This window comes from Pyrgilauda ruficollis, unplaced genomic scaffold, assembly GCF_017590135.1.
Source record: "Pyrgilauda ruficollis isolate IOZ18807 unplaced genomic scaffold, ASM1759013v1 scaffold67, whole genome shotgun sequence".
Taxonomy (NCBI): domain Eukaryota; kingdom Metazoa; phylum Chordata; class Aves; order Passeriformes; family Passeridae; genus Pyrgilauda; species Pyrgilauda ruficollis.
Window position 1 is genome coordinate 876,106 of NW_024528488.1, and position 26,187 is coordinate 902,292.

At 51.5% G+C, this 26,187-nt stretch overlaps 2 protein-coding genes across 2 annotated transcripts; one reads left to right on the forward strand and one right to left on the reverse strand.

Moving 5' to 3' along the window:
• The first annotated feature begins 2,963 nt into the window (after positions 1-2,963).
• LOC121362791 lies at positions 2,964-11,044 on the forward strand. Its single transcript, XM_041484608.1, has 9 exons — positions 2,964-3,090; positions 3,991-4,104; positions 5,193-6,878; positions 7,469-7,568; positions 8,208-8,356; positions 8,518-8,630; positions 9,136-9,225; positions 10,223-10,345; positions 10,862-11,044. Exons 1-9 carry the CDS (start codon positions 3,030-3,032, stop codon positions 11,042-11,044), a joined length of 2,619 nt encoding a protein of 872 aa, XP_041340542.1. The 5' UTR covers positions 2,964-3,029.
• A 10,186-nt stretch (positions 11,045-21,230) lies between these two features.
• Positions 21,231-25,184, reverse strand: LOC121362792 (threonylcarbamoyl-AMP synthase-like). Its single transcript, XM_041484609.1, has 6 exons — positions 25,164-25,184; positions 24,905-25,099; positions 23,562-23,724; positions 22,191-22,356; positions 21,956-22,050; positions 21,231-21,316 (listed from the first exon to the last, which is right to left on the reverse strand). Exons 1-6 carry the CDS (start codon positions 25,182-25,184, stop codon positions 21,231-21,233), a joined length of 726 nt encoding a protein of 241 aa, XP_041340543.1.
• Positions 25,185-26,187: the final 1,003 nt, after the last annotated feature.

Here is a 26,187-nt window from a genome sequence, read left to right on the forward strand (position 1 = left end):
GGGCCGCGAGGGCTGGGCTCAGTTTCTTACTGGCAAGGAGGTTTTATTTCCAGTTCCACAGGCAGGGCATATAAATATTATTTGTTTCCTCAACTGGCTGCTCCCTTACACATCTTCCTCCCCGCACGTTGTCTGCAGAGCAGCCCCAGCTGACATGCCCTGCTCAACACAGCAGCTGTGTTTTTCCTCCTCAGCTGCTGATTTTCCATTCTAGTTCAGACTGAAGCACCAAAATCTTTGCACAGGAGAAGGTAACAAAGGGAGCCTGCCCAGAGCCAGGACTTCAACCAGTGCATTCCCCTCTCTGACCCATTCTTTGAACCCTGCACTGCAAAGGCTGCTTCAGACTTTTAACACCACACCTCCTTTCTGGATTCTGAATGTTCCTTCCCTCAGATCCCATCTCTCAAAAGTGGATATTTTACACTTTGCTGCAGTTGTTTGCTGGCTTTTGCATCCTGATTTTAGAAATTAATGAAGCCATAGAGTTGGAGGGGACACCACAATGTCCAACTCTTGGCCCTGCACAGGCATCCCAACAATCCCACCCTGTGCCTGAGAGCATTGTCCAAGCACTTCTTCATCTGTGGAATAATGGGATTCTTCATCAACAGCACCATCTCTCCATTTATTTAATTCCAGGGAGCTGGCACTGGGAATTGCTGGAGCCCTGAGCTCTGGAGGGGTCCCTGGAGCCAGATTCAGTGTCTGGAGCTCGTTCCTCCCATCCTGGCTCTGCTCTTATGGAGATGATCCTGTACCTCTCTATTTCAGCCCAGCCCTGGTGAAATGACTGTGCCCTGTGGAGGCTGAGAGAACAAAAAACTCCCACAACATGGCTGCAGGGTGTTTTTCAGGGGTTATTTATAAGACATGTTCCTTGGGGCTCTGTCATTTTTGAGAGAGACATGAAGCACATCCTGTGGGTAATGAATTCGTGGCTTGGCAGGGTGCTCAGTCAGGGCAGGCCTGAGGAGGAGGCTCACTGCAGATGCTTGGGACATTTATGGCATGTTTCTCCCAAAATGAGGGATTTCAGGCAGCCAGCTGCTACCTGAACAAGCAGGAACAAGAAATGTGTGACAGAGGCCTTGCAGTCCCACTAGCCCAACCCAGACCGTGCCTCGCAGTTACTTTTATTGCCCAGAACAGGAATTAAATTGAGATATGCATAAAAAACACCCAAAGCCTTTCCCCTGTTTTTGTTTTGCTATCTAAGGAATCCCAACTATGGTTTAGGGGTGTACTATTTCCTCTTGCATGGAAAAACAGCCGAGTGATGTTGCAAGCTGAACAGGTAGTTTCTCCTTCCTGCAGCTGCTTCGGGAGCAGTCCCGCTAGCCATGGAACAAAGTAGCCAGAGGCTGAGGATTTCCACAGCCTGCCACACCAGTCATGCCTGCCTGTTGTAAACTGGCTGGGCTGGCTCCCCTCACAGGGGTAATTGGTGCAACGGGACCAGCCAGGCTTGTTTCCTCCCCTTGGGAAAACATCTGTCACAATAGACATGTCAGCCCTTAAGATCTCTCTGCAATAAAGAGATGAATGAAAAATGACGTTTCTCAGCTGGTTATTCCAGCCTGGATAGCCTTGGCTGTACACATTTGTTAGGGGCTTTGGTATTAACAAGTGGTTTTAATCTGCATTAAGGTTCTAGTGAGGAGGGGTGGGAAGGGACCCTCTTCCTGCAGGGTGAGTGCAGTTAGAGATACCAGGGAAGTTTGGGAGCAGTGAAGAGGATCCAGCTGCCATCGTGCTGCAGCTGGCTCAGGGGCAGGAGGAGCAGGGTCCTGATGAGCAGAGGGCCTGATGCTGTGGGGTTCTTCTGGATGCTGTCACAGCTCCAACACCCCTTGGATGATCCCACAGGCCTGACTGAGCTCAGCCAGTGCAGCTCCCAGCCCCATTCCCAGCAGCTCTCCTGTCTTCCTGCCCTGGCTGTGGAACAAGATGTATGGGGGATCACAGAGCAGGATCTGCTGAGGGGAAAATCAGAGCTGGCTGCTGGAGGAGCTCTGCGGAGCCATCCCTGGGCAGCCCAGGAGTATCAGTGCAAAGCTCTGCATGCTGTTCTGCACCTTTTACCTTGTCAGGAGAGTGGGAATTGCTTTAACTGGAGCTGAGTCCCCCAAGGGAACACTCCCTACACTGGCCCATCCCCACAAACAACACAACAGAGGAAACAAGCTCTGTCAGCTCTCACAGAATAGTTCTCTGACAATTCCCACCTGATCCACAGGTCAACACGGTCCCCAGGCCAGTGCTTTCTGCAGCCTCCCCTCCATCCATAAACACCTTTGTGCCCTGACCACCATTCCCCACGGGGAGCAGCAGGAAGCTGCCCACAGGTCCCTTCACATCCCCTTTGGGACACAGTCCTGGCAGTGTTGGACACTCACTCCTGACCTGGAAAGCCAGTGAGGCTCCGCTGGGCTGGAGGAGCTGGATGTGGAGTGACAGATGGACAGAAGTCACCTTTAAGGAAATGGCACTGAGTCTGCCCTGGGTTTGCCCAGCTCAGGGGGCTGGTGCCAGGCATTCAGAGCTGAGACAGGGACAAACAGCAGGCCCGTGGCCAGTGTGAGGAGAAACAAGTGGTCCCCAAGGAGCTGCTGGGCTTGCAGAGGGCTTGTTTGCTCCATCAAGGTGGATGCTTGCAAAAACCTTCATTTTAACCAGTGTAATTTCCTCACTGGCAGGAGCAAAAAAAAGGCAGCAACAGCAATAAACTCTCAGCCTTATTTTTCAAGTGTCTTTTTGAACAAGAGTTAATCAACAGTAAAATTAAGAGGCCCCTGGAGGGAGCTACCAGCAGCCCATGCTGACTCACAGCCCCAAATTTACTGCAGCCAGAACTTCATTTGCATTTCCTCCCGCATGCAGAGAGGAGCAGGAACAGAAGAGGTTTGTAGGGAAAAGGGGTGGAGAGCAGGGAGGACCGGCGGCAGCGGCGATGGTTTGGTTATAAAGAGCATGGGAGGAAAGAGAGGCAGCAGTGCAGCCCTCGGCCGGGGCTGCGGCGCGCAGGGATGGGCGACAGCGGGGCTGAGTCACTGCATTCCTGCATCGGGCTCCTGGGCATTTCCGCAGGTAGGGACCGCTCCTGGCATCCTGGCACGGGACACGGGCTTGGGACGAGCTTTCCGGGACACCCTCCTTTTCCGAGGGGGCTAAGGAGGCTGTTTATCCGAAGGCTTCTCTGCCTGGGGTGAGCTTTTCTATCCAGAGATCCCTGCGCCCGCTTCGGCAGCCAGCAAAATATTTGTGTTGGCTTCCAAGGGCTGGCCTGAAGTTTTGTACTCGTTCCACGCTGGGTGGGAAGCAAATCCAAACTTTTTCATAGACACTGTAGTAAATCATCTCGGTTTGGATGCAGTTTCCTCCCCTTTCCTTTTCCAGCCCTTCTCCCTGCAGCTCTGTTTTCTGTGTTCACTCCCTTTGCCTTGCTCTTCCTTTGTGTTCCATCTTCCCGGATTTTTTTCAGCTGGTTTTCCATCAGTACAAGGCTGGAGGGATCAGCTGCAGGGTGTGTGTGTCTGTCTGCCTTTCGTGTAACTGGAATTGTGGATTTTTACCTTTATCGGGCAACATGGGAGCACTTTCTGACTCTTTCATACATTCCCAGAATGGTTTGGAAGGGACCTTAAAGATGATCCAGTTCCATCCCCTGCCATGGGCAGGGACACCTTCCCCTGGACACAGCTGCTCCAAGCCCCAATATCCAACATGACCTTGATGGGATGAGGCACCACATCCTCTCTTGGCAACCTCAAGTGACTAATTCCCAACTTTTTCAAAGCAGGCACCCAGAAAGAAGTGAGACCTTGGGCACAAACTGAGTCACACTCCCCCAGCTCCTTAGGCTTTCCTATTTGCAGATCTTGCACTGTTATTTTCCCCTCTATTCCCTGCTCTGTCCACCCTGATTCTCCTCTGGTTTTTGGGCCAGGTTTACAGGCTCTGTGTGCTTCCCTCCTCTGTGTCCCACAGGATCTCTCCTGCTGGCCGTGCATTTCTACAGTTCCCCCCGAGCGACCCCGCTGATCCCCAGCACGGCTCTCGGGGTCCTGCTGCTGGTTGTGTCAGCTCTCCTGGCGTATGCAGGTAAGACCTGGGGCTGGACAGCCCCCAAGCCTCCCTCCCACGGCTTTGCACATCCAGCTCTGCTCTGCCAACAGGATACACACCACGGCAGCCTCACTGGACCACTCATCCCTTCTCCCAGAGGAGTGTGTTGTCCAGAGAAGCTGTGGCTGCCCCTGGATCCCTGGAAGTGTCCAAGGCCAGGCTGGATGAGGCTTGGAGGACCCTGGGATAGTGGAAGGTGTCCCTGCCCATGGCAGGGGGTGGAATGGGATGAGCTTTGAGGTCTCTCCCAACCCAAACCATTCCATGGCTCTGTGTCAGCACAGCAAATTTTCCCTCTATAGGCAAGACAAGAAATCAATGTTTGTTTTAAACAAATGCTCTACCAGGATCTTGGAGTTTTAACACAATGAATACACATTTCTCTCCCAGGTTTCCTGAGAGTGCTTTCAGCAGGCATGGATTGAAATTTCCATGGGTAAATGCCAAGAGACAATGCCTCTACTTATCTGAGAGAAAAATATCACTGCCTAGGACATAACCCGCACTTTCTAGAATGAATGTTGAATTATTTATTCTTTGTAACTCATAGCGACATGAAATCACAGAATCATCAAATCACAGAATTATTCAGGTTGGAAAAGACCTTGAAGATTGTAAAATTCAACCATCAACCAGCACCAGCACCATGGTCACCACTAAGCCATGTCCTCAGGTGCCACATCTGTGTGTCTCTAAACACTTCCAGGGATGGGGACTCCACTGCTGCCCTGGGCAGCTGTGCCAGGGCTGGACAACCCTTTCCATGAGAAATTTTCCCTGATACTCAATCTAAACCTCCCCTGGCACAACTTGAGGCCATTTCCTCTTGTCCTGACTCTTGTTCCCTGGGAGAAGAGCCTGACCCCTCACTACAACCTCCTTCCAGGTACTTGTAGAGTGGGATAAGGTCCCCCTGAGCCTCCTTTTCTCCAGGACAAATCCACCATCAGGCAGGACCTGTGCTGGTCCTTGCCCCGTGGTGATCCTGCTTCCCACCTTTCCTAGCTCCTACTTCCCACACCCTGCTGTCCGAAACCACAGCCCTGTCTCCTTTTGTTCCGCAGGGATCTGGAGGAGCCTCAGGAATGCCTCCCTGCTGGTGGCCCTGTGCGTGACCCTGTCAGCCCTCTGGAGTGGCTATGGAGTGATCCTCATCCTGGCAGGGCAGGGAGTGCTGTCCAGCCCGGGGGATGCCCGCGATGCCCTGCTGCCAGGCCTGGCTACCTGCACCCTGGCCCTGCTCCTGCTGGCCGTGGTGGGCTTCCTCTGCGGAGAGCCCCTCCTGGGGCTGGTGGCTGCTGCCGTGTCCCTGGCCAGCGCCCATGAGGTGGCCCTGCACTGCAGCTCCTCGCTCGGCCCCTCGGCCGTGGCGTGCAGTCACCTCAGTGTCTGCTTGCTCGGGGGCTACTTTGCTCTGGGGAGGATGCTCTGCCTCCTGACCAAAGGGAGCCTTGCCCTCCCTGGCACGGATCTCGCCGAGAAAAAGGCTCAGGAGCAGGGCCGGGGCAGCGCTGGCAGCACCAACCCCTTTGCAGCCCCCGGGCTGCTCCTGAACATGCTGTCAGCCAGTGTCTTCTGCTGCAGGCTCCTGGGGGTCACCCACAGACTCTTCCTGGGCCACGTGCCCTGGCTGTGGGCAGCTGGCACCTACCAGATTGGCATCTGTGTGCTGTCCTACCGTGCAATGGACACTCTCATGGCCACGGCCTTTGGCTTCACTTCCATCCTCAAATTCGCTGGAGGTTACTGCCTCCTGTTCCCCACCTGGCAGCCAGAGGAGCCGTCTCTCCCAACCCCATTCCTGGTGGTTTTCTCCATTCTTTTTGCCATCTTGGCTCTTTTTCTCTCCCTTCAGAGCCCTGTGGATGGCCTGTACTTGCTGGTTTTTGTCACCTACTGCATTGCCTTGGCTTGCAGCCCCAGGGGTTTTTTTGCAGGTGGCCCCCAAGGCGTGGCCGTGGCCATTTTTGTGGCCTCAGCCGTGGTGGCTCTGATTCACCTGTACAATGTGAGGGCCAGGACCAAGATCCCAACAGGGAAGGGTGCTGTGAAGGCCCTCCTTGCTCGCAGCAGCCTCCTGAAGCTCCGGGAGGGGCCAGACCTTCACGCTCCCTACCTGGGCTATTCCAAGTACGCCGATGCAGAAGTCCTTACCTATGCCTGCAGTGTCCTGGCTTCTTTTGCTCTAACAGCCACAGGAGACCCCCAGGCTCCTCTTGCCACCGTTGTCATTCCATGGGTGGTGGTAGCTGGTGGGATCCTGAAGCTCCTTGGTGGCTCAGTGGCCTTTGCCCGGGGTAAAACCCTAGAGAGCAGTGCCTTCATCCTCTACTCTGTCATGTGGATCATCTGGGGCCTGACAAGGTACGGTGGCCTCTGTGGCACTGCCAGAAGCTTCCACGCAGCCGTGGGCATCATTTCCTTCATGCTCTTCAACAGCTTCATTGTCTTCTGCTCACTCTTCTTAAACATGGCCTGGTTCTTCTACTCCCTCACGTTCATGCTCGTCGCTGTCAGCTTCCTGCTGGATGCCATCCATGCTCTTCCCGCTGGATATGACATCGGTGCCACCCTCATCTTTGGGCTGGTCAGCTTTTACTGCTTCCTGGCTGCCCTGGCCAGCAGCACCTTTGAGGGCTGCTGCTTGCCCATGGGGGGGCCCATGGTGCAGCTCAGTGGTGTTGGGGCAGGAACAACCAAGTGCCTTCACCTGCCTGCCAGGAAAGCTTCCTCAGTCAAGAGAATTGCAGGTAAGGGGAAAACAGAAGGCCGGATGTGGAGATGGAGGGGAAAATATGGGAGGATTTGTAGCAGAACACTCTTAAAAGGACATTATCCCAATCAGAGAATCACAGAATGGTTTGAGTGGGAAAGGACCTTAAAGCCCATCTTGTTCCATGGGCAGGGACACATTCCACTAGACCAGGTTGCTCCAAGCCCCATCCAACCTGGCCTTGATGTGGAAAGTTGGATGATGTGGTGATGTTTTGATAAAGTGGGCCAAGTTGCAGGAGTCACAAGCTGAGTAGAGCAGCGAATTCTCTGCTGTGTCTCCTGCCTAATTTCCCTGTGTCCTCATCTGCTCTGAGACCCAGGAATCCTCCAATACCACCCAAAGCTTTGCAGAGAGAGAGCAGAGCCAATGCTTTGTCCTTGCTCTCTCCACTCTGGCCCAGAAGCCCCCTAAGTGCCAGGTACCCCCTTGGAGGAATGCTGGGAAAATGCACTGCCAGAGCTGGGACAAGGAGAGGAGAGTACCATATTGTGTGACAGCTCTGCCATGGGAATTAAACCCCTCCCCTGTCACTCAAGGGCTCGTGCCCTGTTCCTCTGCCCACAGATATCCTGAGGAATGGTGGCACCTGTGGCATCCCTACAGACACTGTGTACGTGCTGGTGGCCGCCTGCAGCCGGCCTGACGCCGTGGAGAAAGCTCACCGGTGAGTCCTGGCTCCTGGGCTGGGCTCAGGAACCTTCTGGAACTCGGAGCTGCTACTGAGTGCTGGCTGCAGCACCTGCTGAGACCAAGGCAGCTCAGCCTCGGTGGGAACAGCATGGGGGGAAGATCCAGGTGAGGAAAGGAGGGAATTGAGCTGTGGTTGTGTTCTGGGACACTGAAGGCTGATGGAGCTGGGTAACTCGTACACCACAAGAAACCCAAACCTGTGGCAAATGGGGCAGGGGGTTATTGTTCTTACTTGGAGGTACGTGTTGCCACAACAAAACTCCTCTGGTGACAACAGACTCTTGCTGTAAGCTGGAGCCCCTCATATTGGTGGGGTTTCCTCAAGACTTGGGCTGTTGGGACTTTACCCATCATTACACAAGAAGTTAAAGCCTTGATTTGGAAATAGACATTCCTGATTGGGAGTAGCCATTAAAGTTCCTTCCCATTCAGTCAGGTGTTGAACAGTCCTACTTCTTCTCCAGACTGGAAGACCTGACTGGGTCACCAGACTGGTGACCTAGGGCAAAGCCTGCACACCTTCTCTTAGCTCTAGACCTCTCCAACAATTTCCTTTCCTTGGATTTAAATCCTCTTCTTACTTTCAGCCTCACCTTTTCTTCCCTCGTTCCAGGTCCAAGCGCCAGGCTCAGGATCGCCCCATGTCCCTCTGGATTTCCAGCCTAAAGCAACTGGAGCCTGCCAAACATTTGTTTACTCCCCTCCTCTGGGACTTTATGGAGGCTGCCTGGCCATCTCCCATTAGCTTGGTCATTCCCAGAGGTGAGGAAATGCTTTTAATTCCAAGCTCTCTGGAAAGCTTTGGAATTCCCAAAACTGTGAACCCCTGCAACACCACATGTTCTATAGGGATATTCCTGTTACAATCATTGTGTTTGGGCTGATGTAAACCTCTAAGTCCTGAGTGACTCTGCTTGGTGCAGGTGAATGGGTGGATTTCTTGGGAATGAAGGACTCTGCTAAGTACGTTGGGACGCCTCAGAGTGTGGCCATCCGCATTCCCGACTGCTCTGTCACCACACACCTCATCGACCTGGTGAGTCAGAGCACCTCCGCCACGGCGACCTGACCCCTTCTCTGAGAAGGGCTGGGGGCTGCAGGGAGGGATTTCATGGCAGCAAAGAGGGGAAAAGGAGAATTTCCAGGTCACGAAATCAGGAGAATGCCCTTAACAGACACAGTTTCATTTCCAACATAGAACACTGTTGGAAGCAGGGACTTCTCTGAGGCTGGAATAACTTCAGAAGGTGCAGAAAGTGGACACAGGAGCTGTGATACCCTGAGTGTTCTAGGTCTAGGCAAGTGCTATTGCTGGAAAGCAAGATGTAATTTCATGGCCATCATAACTAAACCCAAATTTGTCAGCACTGGTCACTCAAATGCAGTTTGGTGGGGCTGTGGTTGCCTGCAAAAAAGGTGCTTCACCTGGGTGAGTCACTCTGAGCTCTCTGCAGAGTCACAGATGAAGTTCAGAGCTCAAGTCACCTATTTTACCCCAAAAGTCCTGCTCAGAGCTTTGACTCCCATTTTTCTGTCACCAGGTTGGCCCCATTGTGGTCACATCAGCCAACCCAACGGGAGAGGCTGACACGACCCACCACAACCAAGTGTATGCCAAGCTGGGAGATAAGGTAACCAAGAGATGTGGGGATGGGAAGGTGCAACCACTTTGTTTCCAGAAGGCAAATAAATAGATGGTATCAGGAATCTGAGAAAACCTCTAATTTAAAAAATCTCAGGGATGCACCTCATGCTGGTGTCAAAGAGAAAGAAGATTTCGGTGTGAAACCAAAACTCTTCTGCTTTACACAATATAGTTATGGCTTGGCAACGTGAGTGGGTTCATATTCTAATACAGGATGATAGGAGCAATAAAAAATTCATTCTTGCTTACAAACAAGCAAATCCTAGTGCCTGATGTGCCAGGGCTCCAGCTGGCATTGGGCTGTGGGAACTCAGGGATTCCCATCTAAGGCTGGGGCTGGTATAAAACTGGTGCCAAGCTCCAAAATATTCCTGGCTGTTAGAACTTTCATGGAAGTGCCATGGTCATGGCCTTTCATTGGTTTGGGTGGGAGATCAGGACAGGTTCTTCCCCCAGAGGGTGCTGGGCACTGCCTGGGCTCCCTAGGGAGTGGGCACGGCCCCGAGGCTGCCAGAGCTCCAGGAGTGTTTGGAAGGATGGAATTGTTTGGGTGTCCTGTGCAGGGCCAGGGGGTGCCTATGGATCCTTCCAACTCTGGATGATTCCATGATTCTAGGATTTCCCTGCTGAATTATGGGGGTTTTACATTTTGTGTCATCATGGCAGCTTCAAACAAAAGGTGGTGCAAATCTTCCACCTCTAACTCTTCAAAAATCAAAACTTCATACACATTTTCGTTGTGGATGGAACTTCTCCAGAGCTCCTCAGCTACTGTAAAGCTGTGCTGTGCTGTGCTGCTGACCTGCACCCCGCAGAGCTCTCCCTGTCCTTGCTTTGAGGTTCATTCACTCCAAATCTAGCACTGGTGTCACTGCAGTGGGGCAGGAAGGAGCAGCATTGCCTTTGATGAGAGTTATTTACTGTCTGGAGGGAAAGCTCTCCCTTTCTAAGGGGAATTTGTTGAGGAAATCTGCTGGTTTTAGGTGGATGCAGTTCTTTGTGGTGGGCCTTCTCCAGAGAACATTGCCTCCACCGTGGTGGACTGCACCAAGATCGACAGCGGGAACATTGGATTCTTCCGCGTCGGCATCATCCCCAAGTCTCAGGTGAAATTCAGCTGGATTTAATTTCCATTCCCTTTCTCCATTGAATGAGTTTCAACCTGGGGCTTCCTAATTCAGTAAGGAGACCAAGAAGTCTGTGATAGCACGAAGAGTTATCCCAGGCTGGTGTGAGGGACAGGAGCAGAGCTCCATGCTTCTGTCCTGATCCTGCTCTGGAGCACTGGAGCACCTCTGTGGAGCTGGGGAATGGGCAAGGTGGGGCTGATTCATCCATGGAAAGGGCTCTGAGATCCAAGGTCATGGACCTCTATGGGGTAGGCTCTCCACGTTCACCCAACCCAGAGACCTCTGAGCACAGAAATTATTTGTGTCATCCCAAAACCGAGCCAGACACTTGAAAGAGAAGATCTTGTGGAAGGTGTCCCTGCCCAGGGGGACCTTTAAGGGTCACTTCCAACCCATTATTTCATTACTGTTTGATTATTTCAACAGCTGGAGAAGAAATCAGTGCTCTCCCTTAATTCCTAACCTACTCCCAGCTGTGTCTACTCATTCCAGGTGCTGCAGATCCTGGAGCAGGTGCAGAAGAAACACCTGATGGTCCCCAGCAGTGGCCCTTGCCCCACAAAAGGCTGGGAAGAGCTCCAGAGTCGTAGCCATGCTGTGCTCAACGGGGTGGGCAGAGCTGCCTTGGTGGAGCCGGGGCCGGATCCCGATCCCGAGCATCACACCCGCTTCTGACTGCCCCAGCTCCGTGCTCACCGGGACACTGGCTGCTGGAAAATGCCATTTCAGCCAAATTGGAGAATGGGAGAGGCTTCCCAGCTGCAGGGGTGCCTCATTTGTCTTCCTATGGACACTGCTCAAATGTCCCAGTGCGGCGCTGCCTGGCAAACCTCAGGCACCCAGCAGGAACATCTTCCCCTGGGGACACTGCCAGCTTTCCCTGGACATCAGTCACGGCCAAAGGAGGCTTTCCTTTGGTGATAGGCTGGCCCTGGAGTTACAGAGCTTTATCCCTGGTACCAGGAGGGAATTCCTTGGGTGTGGGGCATGGAGTCAGGCGAAGCGGTGCAGAATTACCTGGTGGGGGAAAAACACTGCGTGAAACTTGAATCACACAGAATCCTTTAGGTGGGAAAAGACCTCTCCAATCTTTGAGTCCAGTCATCCCCCCAGCTCTGCCAATGCCACTGCTGACCCATGTCCCCACGTGCCACACCACATGGGGAAGGAGAGGAGATGTGCCCAGGTGCTTTGCTGGTGGATCCAATGGACTTGGCAATGTCTGGGCTGGGAGCTGGGGGTGTCTCCTGCTGTGTTCTCTCCAGAAGGGAGATCACCGTGTTTGACCCCTCTTGGGAGGTCTTTCCTCTGTTGGGAGAACTCAACACTCCAAAGAAGAGCTGTGACCTGAGGTGCCATTTCTGTATTCCACACTCAGTGTCAGGGTGGAATTCCCAACTGGAAGACTCCAATATTATATCCTTAAAGGTGCTGGAGCTTTAGCAAAGACCCTCCCTTCCCGTGTTAGGAATTTCAGGAGGGCAATCTCCATGTGTTTGAGGATGCCAGGAGCTGGTCTCTTGCTTTATAACCCAACTCTTCCCATCTCGTGGCATGTTTCCTCCAGAGTGCAAATTCCATAGGATCAGAGGAAGGAATTCCAGCCACTCCAGGCAGTCATCTGTCTTCTCCAGGGGCCCAGCTTCTCTGCAAGCTCCTGAAATACAGGGGAGGAGTTGGAAATGTACTGACCCATGACCTTACTGGCATCACTGGGGCATGGTGGGATGGCTCCTGGAGTGCAGCAGTGGGAGGATGTGGACTTTTTAGGAAGGGCAGGCAGTGTGGAGTGGTGGCTGCTGAGCAGGAGGAGTTGGGAAGGAGTCTCAAACCTTCGTGAGGAGTTTTCCTTGGCAAACGCTGCAGTTATGGCTTGTTTCATCTCCAAAAACTGCTGGTCTTATTCTTACCTGACTCAGGTGCAAGGTGCTGATCAAACTCCAGCTGAAACCAATCCATTGATCATTGATTTAATCTGAAGCTGTGCTGGAATTTGAGGATAAAAGTGGTGCAGTTGGAGGAGCTCAACCTCCATGAACTCTGCCAAAATGGGATCTCCTCAACTTGTCCTTACAGAGCTGGCTCTCTTCCTGCAGAGAAAATTCCAGAGAATTAAGTGTGTTCAATAATTTTGCTGATCTACTTCCTGTAACTCCTTGGAGTTTATTAAAACTGGTTTTTAGAAAGCAATAAAATATTTTCAATAAACAGATCTCACACGGGGCTGTGCAATTGTGACAAAACCTTGGGGGGCAATGGGTTCTGGATATTGGTTCCTCGCCATGCAGGATCCAAGCAGGATCTCAGGAGGAAATGAAATTGTGACACTTCCATGGTGGGGGAGAGGCAGGAGAAGATAACTCCTCACAGCAGCTCCTGGTACCAGCTCAAAAATGCCAAGGCTGAATTTCACCCCTTAATCACTAGAAGAACACCATAAACACCAAAATCTGACGGAATGTGGTAAGAAGTGGGAATTTGGAGAGGTGCTGAGACATCACAAAGCCTTTTGGTGAGGGAAAACTGCCCTGGCTTAAATATACGAGGGGTGCTGCTACCCTGTGCTGCAAATAATGCTTTTACAGTGTAGCACAAATTAAAAGTGGCTCAAGAAAATGTGTTCTTCACTTGATGCTTCATCTGGATCCATTTTTCATCTTTGTCTCCACATTTTTTTGTTTTTATTCACAGAAAATGTCGGTTTCAGTTTTGAGACACTGGGGGAAGCATTTCTCACTTTGCTGAAGTGATTTCAGGGAGAGATTTCATTTCAGGCGTGATTTTACCCCACCTACAGCTCTCCTGTGTACCAGCAAACCAGAAAGGAACAGCTCAGGGAAAAAGGGATTTAAATAGGATCTTTCACTTAAATCAAGGCAAAAAAATATTTCTACTATTTCCACAGTTTCCCAGCATTTAAGTGGAAGCAAAACATTTTTGAAGAGAAGTGGGGAGAGGAAAAAAGTTGCTGTGTTAAGTGGCAAATCCAGTCATAAAGGGCTGAGATAAACATTTGAATTTTGCAGTACATGCGCTGAAAAATCACAGATCAGATCTATTTTGGGCTATCAACAAGAGTATTTTCATCACTAGAACTGGAGGTTATGGTAAATGAAGTTTGTCCAGGCTCCTCGAGGGTGAGCCTCACTGAGCCCTTCTGTCCTGCTCAAGGGGAAGGAACTGCTCCCATGTTCTGGATAAGAGGGAGAGAAGGGGATGTGAGGTCCTCAGACATCCACCACAGGAGGAGGAAAACCAGAAGAGACTCTGAAACCAATTTTGGTTGCATTGTCAATGCCTTGGAGATCTTTAGGCCTGAAAGGTCACCCTGGGAGACAAAACAACCTCATGAATGGGGCTCTTTGTGAACCAGCCAACTCTGCAATCCCACTGGGGTTGGAAACAGCCCGGGAAGAAGGGTTGTCCCACCTTCCTTCTGCCCTTTGTGGAGTCTAGACATCCATGTCAATGGAAAAAAGATTAAATAAGGATGTAAAAGAAGTGTATTTTCCAGTGGCAGGAAAAAGCCAGCTCACCCTTCGAGAATAGAGCAGTGCCATGGGGACAGGAACTGACTCAGTGCCATCGCCCAGGACGTGCCGGTGGGGTGGGTGCGCCTGGCTCAGGGTGGGCAGAGCACTTCCGAGGGGAAGGGCGGCTTCCCAACCACGGCTGGGGCCACACCAGCCCAGCAGAAGTCTTGGGATATGGGCAGGAATCTCCCTTGGCCACTTCTAACTTACAGGAACTGGGAGCTCGGGGGGGATGGGAACTTCCGAACCAATGATCTCGGAGATCTCCAACCTCGTTGGCTCTATGGTTTTATGACTCTTCTCTTGGGTTCTTTCTCCTGAAGAGTCAAAGTCTACCTGTGCCTTGGGATGGAGTATGGGGTGGAGGAAAAGCTTGATTGGGTCATCTTCAGTCAAAGCCAAGCCCAGTGATCTTGGCAGGGTTGAGGGCACAGCTTCTGCAAACACGGCCTGCAGTGGGTTCTTGTCACACTCACCTCATTGCATTCTTCCTGCTTCTCCTCCCTTTCCCGGCAGCAGCCCGGGGTTATTCCTGCAAAATCACCAGATAATCAGCTCTGTCAACAACAGAGAAACACCATTGTTCAAAATCCTGGGCCAGGTTTTCAGCTCCTCCACAGAAAGCTGGGATTTAACAGCTGAGAGGGGCTGAGCTGTGGTGCCCAGCTAGGCACCTGGTCTAGGGCCATCCTGGAGTCCCCACATTCCTGCCAGAGGGAATGCTGGATTTAGAGATGGCTGGCTGACAGCAACAGGGCCCTGAACCAAAGCAAAAAATAACAGTCAAATCCCAGAATCCCCCAGACTGTCTGGGGTTGGAGAGGACCTCAAAGCTCATCTCATTCCACCCCTTGCCATGGCAGGGACATCTTCCACTATCCCAGGTTGCTCCAAGCCCCAGTGTCCAACCTGGCCCTGGACACTTTGTCCTTTGCTGTGCATCTACCTCGTTGTGACTCTTGGTGCTCCTGGAGCTGCCTGCTGTGGAACAGCAGCAGAGAATTTATCTCACTAGGGAATACATGGATTATGTACAAAATCTTGGAGGAAAAAACAGCTTTTTGGAAATCAAGTTTTTGAGAGTTAACAACAATTAATGGGATTAATTAAATCCAGTTGTGGCTCGACCATGTTCTTCCTTTCTGCTTCCCCTCTGATTTGAAGATTTCCATCCCCTCTTTCTGCCAGCTGGGGCTGAGAGAGGAAAGGGTCTGTGGGAGCTGCATCCCTGGGCAGACCCCAGTGGGTTTATGGGATCACTGGATTCCCCTGCTCCATTCCCATGGGTGCTACCCCTCTTCCCCTCCTTCCCAACCCTACAATTGCTCCAGGCCCTCCTTCCCTTGCAAAACCAACCGAGTCCTAATTGGAAGCACAGGATTCTCTTGTGGGAATTAGAAATGGCAAAAGAAGTGAGGAATAAGGAAGGGATAAGGAAAGAGCAGACATGTAATCTCACTGCTGTTTTGGAAGTCCAGATGGTTGGACTGATGATCCCAGTGCCAGCAGATCCCAGGGAATAACAGAGCAGTCAGGGCAGGAGGTCGTGTGGGGCTGGATGGGGAGGTCTGCCCTGAACATCCAGTTCAGCAGCTCCAATAAATACCTTGAGTGAAAAAACTCATGTTAAAGGTCAACATTGTCAGTTCTTGTGAGAACTTTTCATTCCTTCCTGGAAAACACACAGAGATCTCACTCATGTTATTATCTTGCTCTAGATAACAAAACCCAGGAATTTCAGCAAATTCTTCTGCTCTGGCCACGAGATGGATGTCAGGGTTGGGACAGTTGCCCCAAGAGAGGTTCATCTGTCCCAGCAGCTGTGGAACAGTCACTGAGGTCCCTCCAAGGCCCAGGCACCTCTGAGGAGCCTCATGTTCTCACATCCTGCTGCAGAAGAAGATTCTTTGACCATCTCTCTGCCTTGGCTCTGTGCAGTTCTCATGATCTCATCCCAAATTTAGAGACATAACTGGCATTCCTTGTTCACTCAGGTGATCACCTCATCATTCCCCATGTGAGCACCTCCATTCTCATACCCCATTTTTCTTGTGACCCACCCAGCAGGAAGTAACGTGGGCCTTTTGTGAGGTGTTTTTGTTCCTTTTGTGAGGAGTTTCAGTAAATACCCAGCCCCAAATTCCTTCCCTGACACAGCACCAATTCCTGAAGTGCTACAACCCCTTCCTCCTTTGGTCTCCTGTGTATCTCTGCTGGTTTACACCACACAATCTCTCTCTTATCTGCTGAACCAACATGGATTCAGGTGATCATTCCCACTGCTGTGGGTTCCAGCATGGCACAGTGACCCAGCATGGCTCAGTGAAAACTCCCAAAGGACCAGGATATGTCCTGGTTTCCTTTCAGGAGTTCTTTAGAACCCGGAAGGTGGGTAGGTGTCGGCAGCAATGACCCTACCCCAACCACCCTCACCTTATCTCCTCAAAATTCCAAAAAGTCCCCAAACCACCTCTGGCATCCTGTGCCTGCAGCCTTCCCAAGGTTCCTGTTGTCCCACACTGGGTTATCAGATCCTACATGACCCAAGGGGTCCCACAGACCCCTCTTCCCCTCCTTCCCAACCCTACAATTGCTCCAGGCCCTCCTTCCCTTGCAAAACCAACCGAGTCCTAATTGGAAGCACAGGATTCTCTTGTGGGAATTAGAAATGGCAAAAGAAGTGAGGAATAAGGAAGGGATAAGGAAAGAGCAGACATGTAATCTCACTGCTGTTTTGGAAGTGAATAAAGAAACCAAGTCCAGGTGGTTGGACAGATGATCTCACCAACCCAAACAAGTCCTAATTGCCACCAGGAAGGTGCATTTTCTTGCCTCATAAAATTATCTGACAAATAGAATTCTTTGATCAATCAGTGAAAAAAGCCCAAGAAGAAGGAAGGAGATAGGTATGGGCAGGGCAGAACCGAAACCAGACCGCAACAGCCTTGATGTGGGGCAGCTCTGGGAAGGGCATCACCAACTCCTGGCCAAGAGGGAATTCCTTATTGTTAGACTAAACCATGAGTTGGTAAAAGCTGCTGTGAGAGAGTCCAGGCATGAGGATGAGTTGGTTCTCTGTGCTGAGACAGAGATGGAAATCCAGTTCTCTGGGAAGCTAAGCTGACCAAATCCCGCTTTCCCGAGGAAGGAGCCCCCTCTGAGGCACGGGAGCCCTGGTGGTGCCCGAACTTGCTGCCACCCCCCAGACATTGGTCCCTCGGTCCCAGAACAGGCCTGGCCGTGGTCACTCCTCAATATTCCCTTCACAATCTCCTGGAGCACAGATGGAATGTCCTGCAGCACCACTGGCATGGGTGCAATTTAACTCCTTGACAATGTGAAAGCTCAGTTTTGTACCAGCACTTTCCAACAGCGTTTATTCTAATACAAGAATTAATAAAATAATGTCCTGCTACCTAAAGCCTCCTCTCCCTTCCCTGCCTCTCCTTCCCTCTCCCTGCACACACAAGGGGCTGCTCCTCCCTGCCAAACCTGGTCTCAATCCCTGAAAATTATTTCACTGGAGCAAACACCAAGGTAAGAAGGGGGGTGGAAATTATTGAAACCCTCCACAAGAGAAATTTAGGGACATATATGACAAGGTTTGCATCCTTTACACCGACTCTGGTTGACATTGCTGTTTCCATTTGGAATGGAGTCTTCCCAGTTGGGAATGAGCCTTCTCCAGTGCGCAGCAGAATGGAAAACACAACAAGAGGTGTTAAAAATCAGCAATAGCTCTGATGAAAGGCCCTTGTGTTTAGGGAGCCTGACTAAAGGAATTGAGGGCTTCTGTTGTTGATCTAAGGTAGGTGTGTTTGTTTCCCTCTAAACTTGCAGAAACACAGGCAGAGGCTGTGGAGACCTGGGGAATTTACTTTGGAAGAATTGTGGGAATGTGATGATGGGGACCTTGCTCCAGGCCCCAACGTTCTGCTGCTGGGTTTATGTGTCAGAGCCCCAGCACAGTGCTGCTCACCCCTGTGGGGGATGAGGTCTGAGCCATTTCCCAGCCTAGTTTGTCCTGGGAACTGCTCAGAGCCCAGTAACCAATTCCATCATGTATTTGGCTAAAGTGGCAGAACCAGAAACCTAATCAAAGAACCCCAGAATTATTTGGGTTGAAATATTTGGGAATTTAAAGATCATGTCCTGCCATGGGCAGGGACACCTTCCACTCTCCCAGGTTGCTCCCAGTCCCATTCAGCCTGGCCTTGGGCACTTCCAGAGATGGAGAATCTCCAGCATAGCACTACCATGAAAAAGTCTTTTCCTTAAAATGCTGTGAATTACATTTCACAATAACATCAATTCTTTGCCATTTGTCTGAGATTTATCAGCAAACCCAGCAAATCTTTGCTCCACAACCTTCATGATGCTGGTCAGAAATTCCCAGCTGTATGTGCAAGGCACAAATGACCTGGTCCAGTGGAACGTATCCCATGGCAGGGATTGGGAAAAGGGTTATTGGTTGGGTTTGGTCCCTACTGACCCAAACCATTTTAGGGTTATCTGATTCCTCCAAATGTGTTTGGTTTTTTGGGTTTTTTTTTTCTAAGAACATACTCCCCTTTATTTAGCAGCACCACTGAAAAATCAAATTTATTTCCTTCTTTGCAGCAAAAATAGGTGAGAACTTGTTCCTGGCACAAACTGATTGTGCCATTTATTGTGTTAATTTAAAATCCCCTGTTTTTCTTTTTTATCACCTGATGGTGGAAAACAGGTGCAGAGCAAACACCTCTGACCCATAATTACTCCTGAGTCACCAGAACACTCATGAGATGTGAGTGAGCAGCCCAGACTAGGGTGACTGTTTGGGGTTTGTTTTTTTTTTTTTTCCTCTAACATAATTTGTTTGTTTCCTTACTCAGTAAATTATAAAAACTCCATTACTGCATAAAATTTTACACCCCTGGCTCAGTCGCCCATAAGTACAGACAGTTTATTGATTTCCTTGTGCTCTGCTGGGAGGGGACTCTTTACATACATTTTATAAGGAAATACTGATCTCCATTCTCCATGAAATGAAGTAGTAAACTCCTGTAATTTTCTTATCTTGCCCCACTTATAACATAAATTCTGGATTTTTTTGTAGCTCTGGTTGGAATCTGTTTCTATTCTCCCCCCTGATTTTCGATCCAATGCTTTCCTCAAGGCCTGACACATCTTGGGCTCCCTTTACCTGCTGCAGAGCACCAGAGGTAACTTTTCCATCCTTGCCTGGATTTACCAAGTCCTGGCTGTTTGGTGTGAGCAGTGAAGGGGCACTTGGGGAGCTCCACACCCTTCCCTGGAGCTGACACCTCCCACGGCACCAACATGGAGATAATCTAACACAGTCCCAGGTCAGAAGTCAAGAAGGGACCTTGTCCTTTTCTATTTTCTCGGGGTTTTTCTGCTGTTCCAGCAGTTTATAGCCAATATTAACAAACCTCACTTGCTCAGGAAGTTCAAGTCGTTTTTCAAGCATTAAGGTGTTTAAACATGAGAGGAGTCCCGTGTTGTGGGACTTCACCACATGCCTTAAAGTTAAGCCTCTGCTGGGTGGTGATGAACCTCAGCTGGCACTTACATCCGTTTATTGAATAAGTGTTTATCACACAACCGTGGAATGGTTTGGCTTGGAAGGGACCTGGAAGCTCATCCCCTTCCACCAGCCCAGGTTGTTGAGCAGGCATGTGCAGGGTGCAGGGCGGAGAGCCTGACGAACTTCCACTTCCAGATGCTGGCACGGGCTGGGAAACCACAGGAGCTGGGAATACCCAGCTGTGCCCGAGTGGGTTTGCAGGGTCAGGAGGCTGCGGGGTGAAGGGGAGCCTGTGTTCCATCCCAGGAACGGCTGCCAAGGATCTCTGACCGGGAGTTTGGGGAGCTGCTGGGATGAAACAACATCCGTGACCTGGAGAAGGAGAGAGAGCTGCTATTTATGGCGACTTCTGAGAGCAAACGGGATGGCAGCACCAACTGGACAACAACGGCAGCGCCAAAGCAAGCGAGCACCCTCGGGCTGGAGTTGGTGTTGACATGTCAGAAACGAGGCCTGAGTGGAATCCAGCCCCAGGGCTCCCAGATTTTCCTGCCCAGCTCCCACAGCAGCATCGGGTGAGCAGGTGGGACATGGCCTGAGGGAGAATTCCATGAGCAAGATGCTCCAAAACAACGATAAGGAGCAAGAGAAGGGAAGGGTCTCATCCCCTAGGCGGTGGGAGGTGGGACTGTGGCTGTGCCAGGGGAATGACCTCCCTGCCCAGAGCAGGAGGGAGGAGAGGGAACAACGACAGGGAACTGGCAGAGGTCTCCCACTTGGACACTGCCTCCAGGATGGGAAAAAACATTACAGAAAATCTCCAATCTGTCACGCACCTCGCAGTGTTTTGAAGCCTTCGGGTCTAACTCATTGTTTCCTTTGCTGAGGTTTGTCTTTAGTGATTGGTTTCCCTCATCCCTGGCTCCCCCTGGGGCTTGTTTGCTTTGGGAGAGAGGGAGGTTCTGTTCTCTGCTCTTGGCAGAAAATTCTGCCCCTCCACAGTGCTTAACATGGGGACAGGGGTGGGAACAGCCCTGGGGACTTGTGTGGGGACAGCTCTGGGGCAGCAGCACTTAGCCCAGGAGCAAGGTGTCGGAACGAGATGATCCTGAGGATCCCTTCCAACCCAAGCCAACCCATGACTCTGAGCCCTCGGCAGCCCCCAGCTTGGCCACAGATGTTCATGGATGTTCCTCCGCATTTTCCAGGAGCTGAGTGCCCTGGGATGAGCTGGGAGTGGCTAGGAAGATGGCAGGGAAGGAATGGGGTGAGTTACTTGCTGCAAACCCTCTGTCAGAATTGCACCTCCCTGTATTTACTCCTTCCTCTGGTGTTTAGTCATGGAGCTTTGCCAGTTTGGGAGGATGAGGAGCTCAGTGGAGATCAAACGAAACACAAATCCTTCTCCTTATGTTCCAAAAAGAGGATTTATTTAGTGGGGTTTAGGATTTTAAAATACACAGATGTGAGTGTTGTGGAAGAGGATGCACAAACATTGTGTTCACAGTCCAATGCACTGCAGAAGCACAGGAGCTCTGGGAGTTCCTGCAGTAAATCATCAGCTCCTGGGCAGCTCTCCTGGAGATTGCAGGCACTTACTGGGGATAAACAACAAATCACTGCAGAAAGGTCCCAGGAGAGGCCCCAGCTGGGGAAGTGCTGCCTTTCCCAAGGAGGTAAGATCAGATCAGAGAAGGAATGGCTCTCCCAAGGCCATGTGCTCCAGCCAAACATGGGACACCTCATGTTTTTAGGGAGAGCAGACTCTGTTCCTTTGCTCAGGGAAGGCTCCTTCCGTTCAGACTACTCTGTTCTTCACCCTTTCAAAGATCTGCATCACTTTTCCAGCTGGGATACAGCCTTCCCGCACGATGGTGATGCCACCTTCCCAGAGGGAGAATGAGCAAGTCAGGACAATCCCCAAAGTGGCACAAAAAGGAATGTAAAGGAACATCTCGCACCAGCAAAGCCACTCAAAATAAACTAGTGTGCAAGGACCAGAAAGTGAAACCACCGATGAACACTGACCTCACACTTTGTTCAAGGGTTTGGTTTTCCACTAATGAATCCCTCTCAAATGTCAGCAAGAGCCACCCAGGACACCTCAGCGTGTGCTGCTGAGGGCAAGCTCCTGTACCACCCTCGTCGTGCTGGGCCAAGGCAGCACCCAGCCCTCTTCCAGCAGCACCCAGCCCTCCTCCAGCAGCACCCACCTCTCCTTCCATCAGCACCCAGCCCTCTTCCAGCAGCACCCAGCCCTCCCACTCAGAGCATTTCCACCCTGACAAGGCAGATTTTCCTTGCACCACTGTGTTTGTCCTCCTGCCTTGTTCCCTGTCAACACAGAGGTCCTCCCAGGACATCTTTTGTTTGTTTCCCTTCATCAACATGTTTGCAAATGTCTAGGCACTCAAGAGCTGTTACTCTTGGAGCACTCTGTGCTGCCAGACTGATACTGGGAAAGGCATGGAAGCCTCCCAGGAAAACTCCACTGCTGACACGAAGGGCGGGTCTCACACTCACTTTCATCAATCTTTGTGCAGTTGACCACAGTGGATGCCACCACCTCGTCAGACTCTCCATCACAGAGAACACCCTCCAGCTTATGGCCAAGGCGCCTGTGGGGCAACAAATAGCAACAACCCTTCACAGACCTTGCTGTGACCTCCTGCCGAGGTTCCCCTCAGTGCAGGACACCAATCCAAGGTCTGCCAGCCCTGAAGCAGGAGGGTGGCACTGCCAGTGAGCAGGTACTCACGAGATGACCATGTCGTGGTGGGTGCTGTCCACCTCCCCGCTGGGGTTGGCCGAGGTGATGGCCAAGGGCCCGGTCATGTCGATGAGGTGCACCAGGACCGTCAGGTCAGGGACTCGGATCATGATGCTGTCCTGGGTTCCCACCCTGCTGTATCCTGCTCCGACCCCTGAAAGGATAGGCAGGGGAGGTTGGAGAGGCACAGCTGGCATAGCCCCTGTCGTGGTACCAGGGGGATCTCCTGCTTCCTTTGGAAGCTCTATGCATCCAACTAAATGTGTCTTTGTGGATGTCCATTCCTAAGCAGAAATCTGTGAGAGCAGAGGCACAGTTTGGGGTCCAGCTGGGTAAAAAGGAAATTATTCACAACTGGAGACATCACAGCTGTTTCCACAGACACAGGATCTCCCTATATCCCAAACTCTGACCTCCTGTGACCGCTGCCCACCCTCCCATCCTCCACCACCTTCATCTGCTTGTTAAATGTGGTTAACTCAGAATCACTGAATCCACTGAGCTGGGAAAGACCCTTGAGATCATCGAGTCCAGCCTGTGACCCAACACCACCTTGTCACCCAGACCATGGCACCAAGTGCCACATCCATGCTTTCCTTAGACACCTCCAGGGATGGGGACTCCAACACCTCCCTGGGCAGCTCTTTCCAATGCCCAGTCACCCTTTCTGGGAAGATTTTTTTTCCTAATGTCCATCCGAAATCTCCCCTGGTGCAGATTAAGGCTGTGCCCTCTCCTCCTGTCCCTGTTCCCTGGGAGAACAGCCAGATCCCCCCAGCTGTCCCCTCCTGCATCAGGAGTTGTGCAGAGCTAGAAGGGCCCCTCGAGCCTCCTTTTCTCCAGGCTGAGCCCCTTTCCCATCTCTCTCAGCTGCTCCTCACAGGATTTGTGCTCCAACTCCTCCAGTTCCCTCATTCCCTGCTATTTCCCCAGGAGCCGCGGTTGAGGTGAATCATCCCAGTGCTCACAGTGCCTGCCTGTGTCCATGTGGGGGGAGGCAGAGGCAATGAGCAGGGATGACCATCAGAACCCTCTCATCTCCTGGACACTGCTCCACCCTGGCTTGCTCATTCCCAGTCAACAGCAGGGGGCTTGGGAGAGGGGACCCTCCCAGGCCGAGGAGCCTCCCTTGCCTCTGGTTAAAGAGCTCATCCTGCTGGCTCCCACTCTTGATGAGTCATTCCAGCTGATTAACACCCTCTGCTAAACATCCACCAAAGCATCCCAGAGCTCCAGAGGGGATTTCTTGGAGAAAGTGACCAGAATCTCTCCCCATCACATCCCAACGGGTGTTGGGATTGTAGGCCTGCCATGGTGAAAACGTGAAAGGGACCAGAAGGGTTGTGCTGCTCATCTCACCCAGCTTCTTCAGCCACTCTCCCTTCTGGATAATGCAGCCAATGCCGCCGGGATAAACGTTTTCCATGAATTCCCAGAGCAGCGGGCTGATGGGCGGGGCAGCTGCTCGCAACTGCTCCAGGTTGGAAATAAAGATGCAGATGGGCTTCTCTTGAGGCCTGTCCTGAAAAAACAGAGAGGGAAAACAGATGAAGAGGGAAAGTTTGCCTGGAGAACCTCGAAGCCTGCTGGAATCCTGGTTTGTGTGTTTCCCAGGGAGCAGGAGCTCCAGGCAAGGAAGATGCTTTGTCTGCACAAATGCTGAGCTGTAATGGATGCCACAGCTCAGATCTGCATGTGCAAATTAAAGAGGAGACAGAGCAGCAGCCTGCCCTTGGGAACTTGTGGGATGCATTCAATTCCCCCTCTTTAAGCACATCCATCGCAGGAACAGTGGTGCTCCACTCAGTATGAGCATTTTTGGGATGTTGCACAGCAGGAGCCTGATTTTTCCAAACTTCTGCGGTGTAAAACCAAGGTCAAACACACCAATTTGTGGTGGGATAAGGGATGGAAACCTCAGCCCCCTGCAAACCACCATCTCCATTATCACTCCTCCAGAGCTTTGGAAGAAGCTTGGTGAAATAAGTTCGGTGTGAAACCAGCAGTGGAGATGGAGGGGAAATAGAACAAGCTCGCAAAGCGGTGTCATTTCAGTCCTCAACTGACATCAGCTTCAGTGGGGCCAAATGACTCAGGAGCTGGGCACGTATTTACATTCTGTTTGTATTCTCTCATCGGCAGGGAAGGTCAGCACTGGCACCAGGGCAGCGCAGAAGAGACGGCCTTTGTGCCGCTGCTGGTGCTCGGGGCCAGCTGAGATCGTCTGTTATGGTTATTTCTCCAGGCTAGCCAGGAAATTGCCTCATGGACAGCAGACAGGGCCAGGCTGAGAAAGCTGGATTGAAGGTGCAAACTCTGGGGCTGGTTCCAGCACTGAATGGCTCCAAAAGTCTGGGGGAATGCAGCCCTGGGATTCTGATTCAGCACTTCACGAGGCACAGAGGACAAACACAGGTTTGGACCCGCTTGTGAGTGGCTGTTCCTGTTTGGGGTTGGGCTTTGTCCATCCCCAGGGATGTCGCTGCCTAATTACCAGTGCTCCAGCCTGGAGCAGAGGGGCTGTACCCGGGGTCACTCAGAAAATGATCCCTGATGTTCTGGTGTGGCTGTCCATGTACTCTGCCCATGGTCATGTCCTGAGTCTTGGGACAACCTGAAACCAGGGGCTCCCCTTTCTGCTCTGCAGAAAATCATGGACAGGACACAGAGTCAGGTAAGCAGAGACATCCCTGAATTCCCACCTTGATCCTGTAGACCTTCTCGATGGCCTGAGGGTGCTTGCAGGAGGCTGCCAGGGCATACACAGTGTCTGTGGGGACCCCACACACGGCCCCCGTGTTCAGCAGCTCCGCGATGGTCCTCAGGCCACTTGTGAGGTGGGACTTGGGGCACACACAGGGCAGGGGATCCACCCTGTCCTTCCTGGAGCTCTGGACCTGCCAGGAATCAGGAGGCAGTGAATAAGCAAATACATGGAACACAGGGCAGGATTGCACTCACCTGAATGAAGGGATCCACCATGCCGTGATCCCTTGGCCATCCTAAAGGTAGCACCTCTAGGAATGCTTCTCCCAAAGCAGGGGAGGGAATTCCAATTATTAAAGTCAAAGAGAGCAGCTCGGGGTGGATGTTTCAACTGCCAATGCCTTAAGTTAGAGGAGATGAATCCCACCCAGCACATCTCCCTGGAGAAATGGCTGCTCTCCAAAGTGACCTAAAGAAACTGTTCAGGAATCCAAAATCCAGACCAAGATGGAGTTTCAAGTGCATTCCCATGAAACACTAATTTAATGGAAATGTTTCTCTGCAGCAGGAATTGGAGCTGGCAGATCCATCACCCTGGATAGGGGGAATTGCCCTAGGCACACACACCAGAGGGCAGGAGTTTGAAGCTAAGCAAAGATGGGGAATTCTTGTTGTTCAGTCTGGGAAATTTGTAAGTTCCCTGTTCCCAAAGTTATAGCTAAAACACTCCAGTCTGTGAAGAATTCTTAGACTGGGGATGGCTGATTCCCCAGGAGCAAGGTATCAGTCTTGTAAATATCCTTGCCCTTTCTCCAATGTTATTCCTAATGGAAGAGAGCTCATTTCCAGCTCACAGCTCCCTACAAAGGGACCAGGACTCTGAACAGCACTGAAGGACTCAGCAGAAGAGAAATTCCACAGGAATCTGCACTGAAGGCCCCAGAACATCCCCTCTGAACAAGGAAGCTACACCAGCATGCCAAGAACTCTTACTGTGAGCAGAGGAGGTCCCATCACCAGGAGGTCCTTCCCGAACATGCAGTTGGTGAGAGAGGCTGTGGCTCCGTAGAAGCAGATGACACTGAGGATACTCAGCACCACAACTGGAAAAAATCCCAGAGTCAGAGGCAGGAAGGATGATTGAATCCCCATCCCTGGAGGGATTTAACAGTGTGGATGTGGCACTTGGGGACAGGGTTTGTCAGTGCTGTGGGCATGGTTGGACTCAGTCGCTTGGATTTCATGGTGCTGTGATTCTATTCTGCGGTGACAAGGTCCT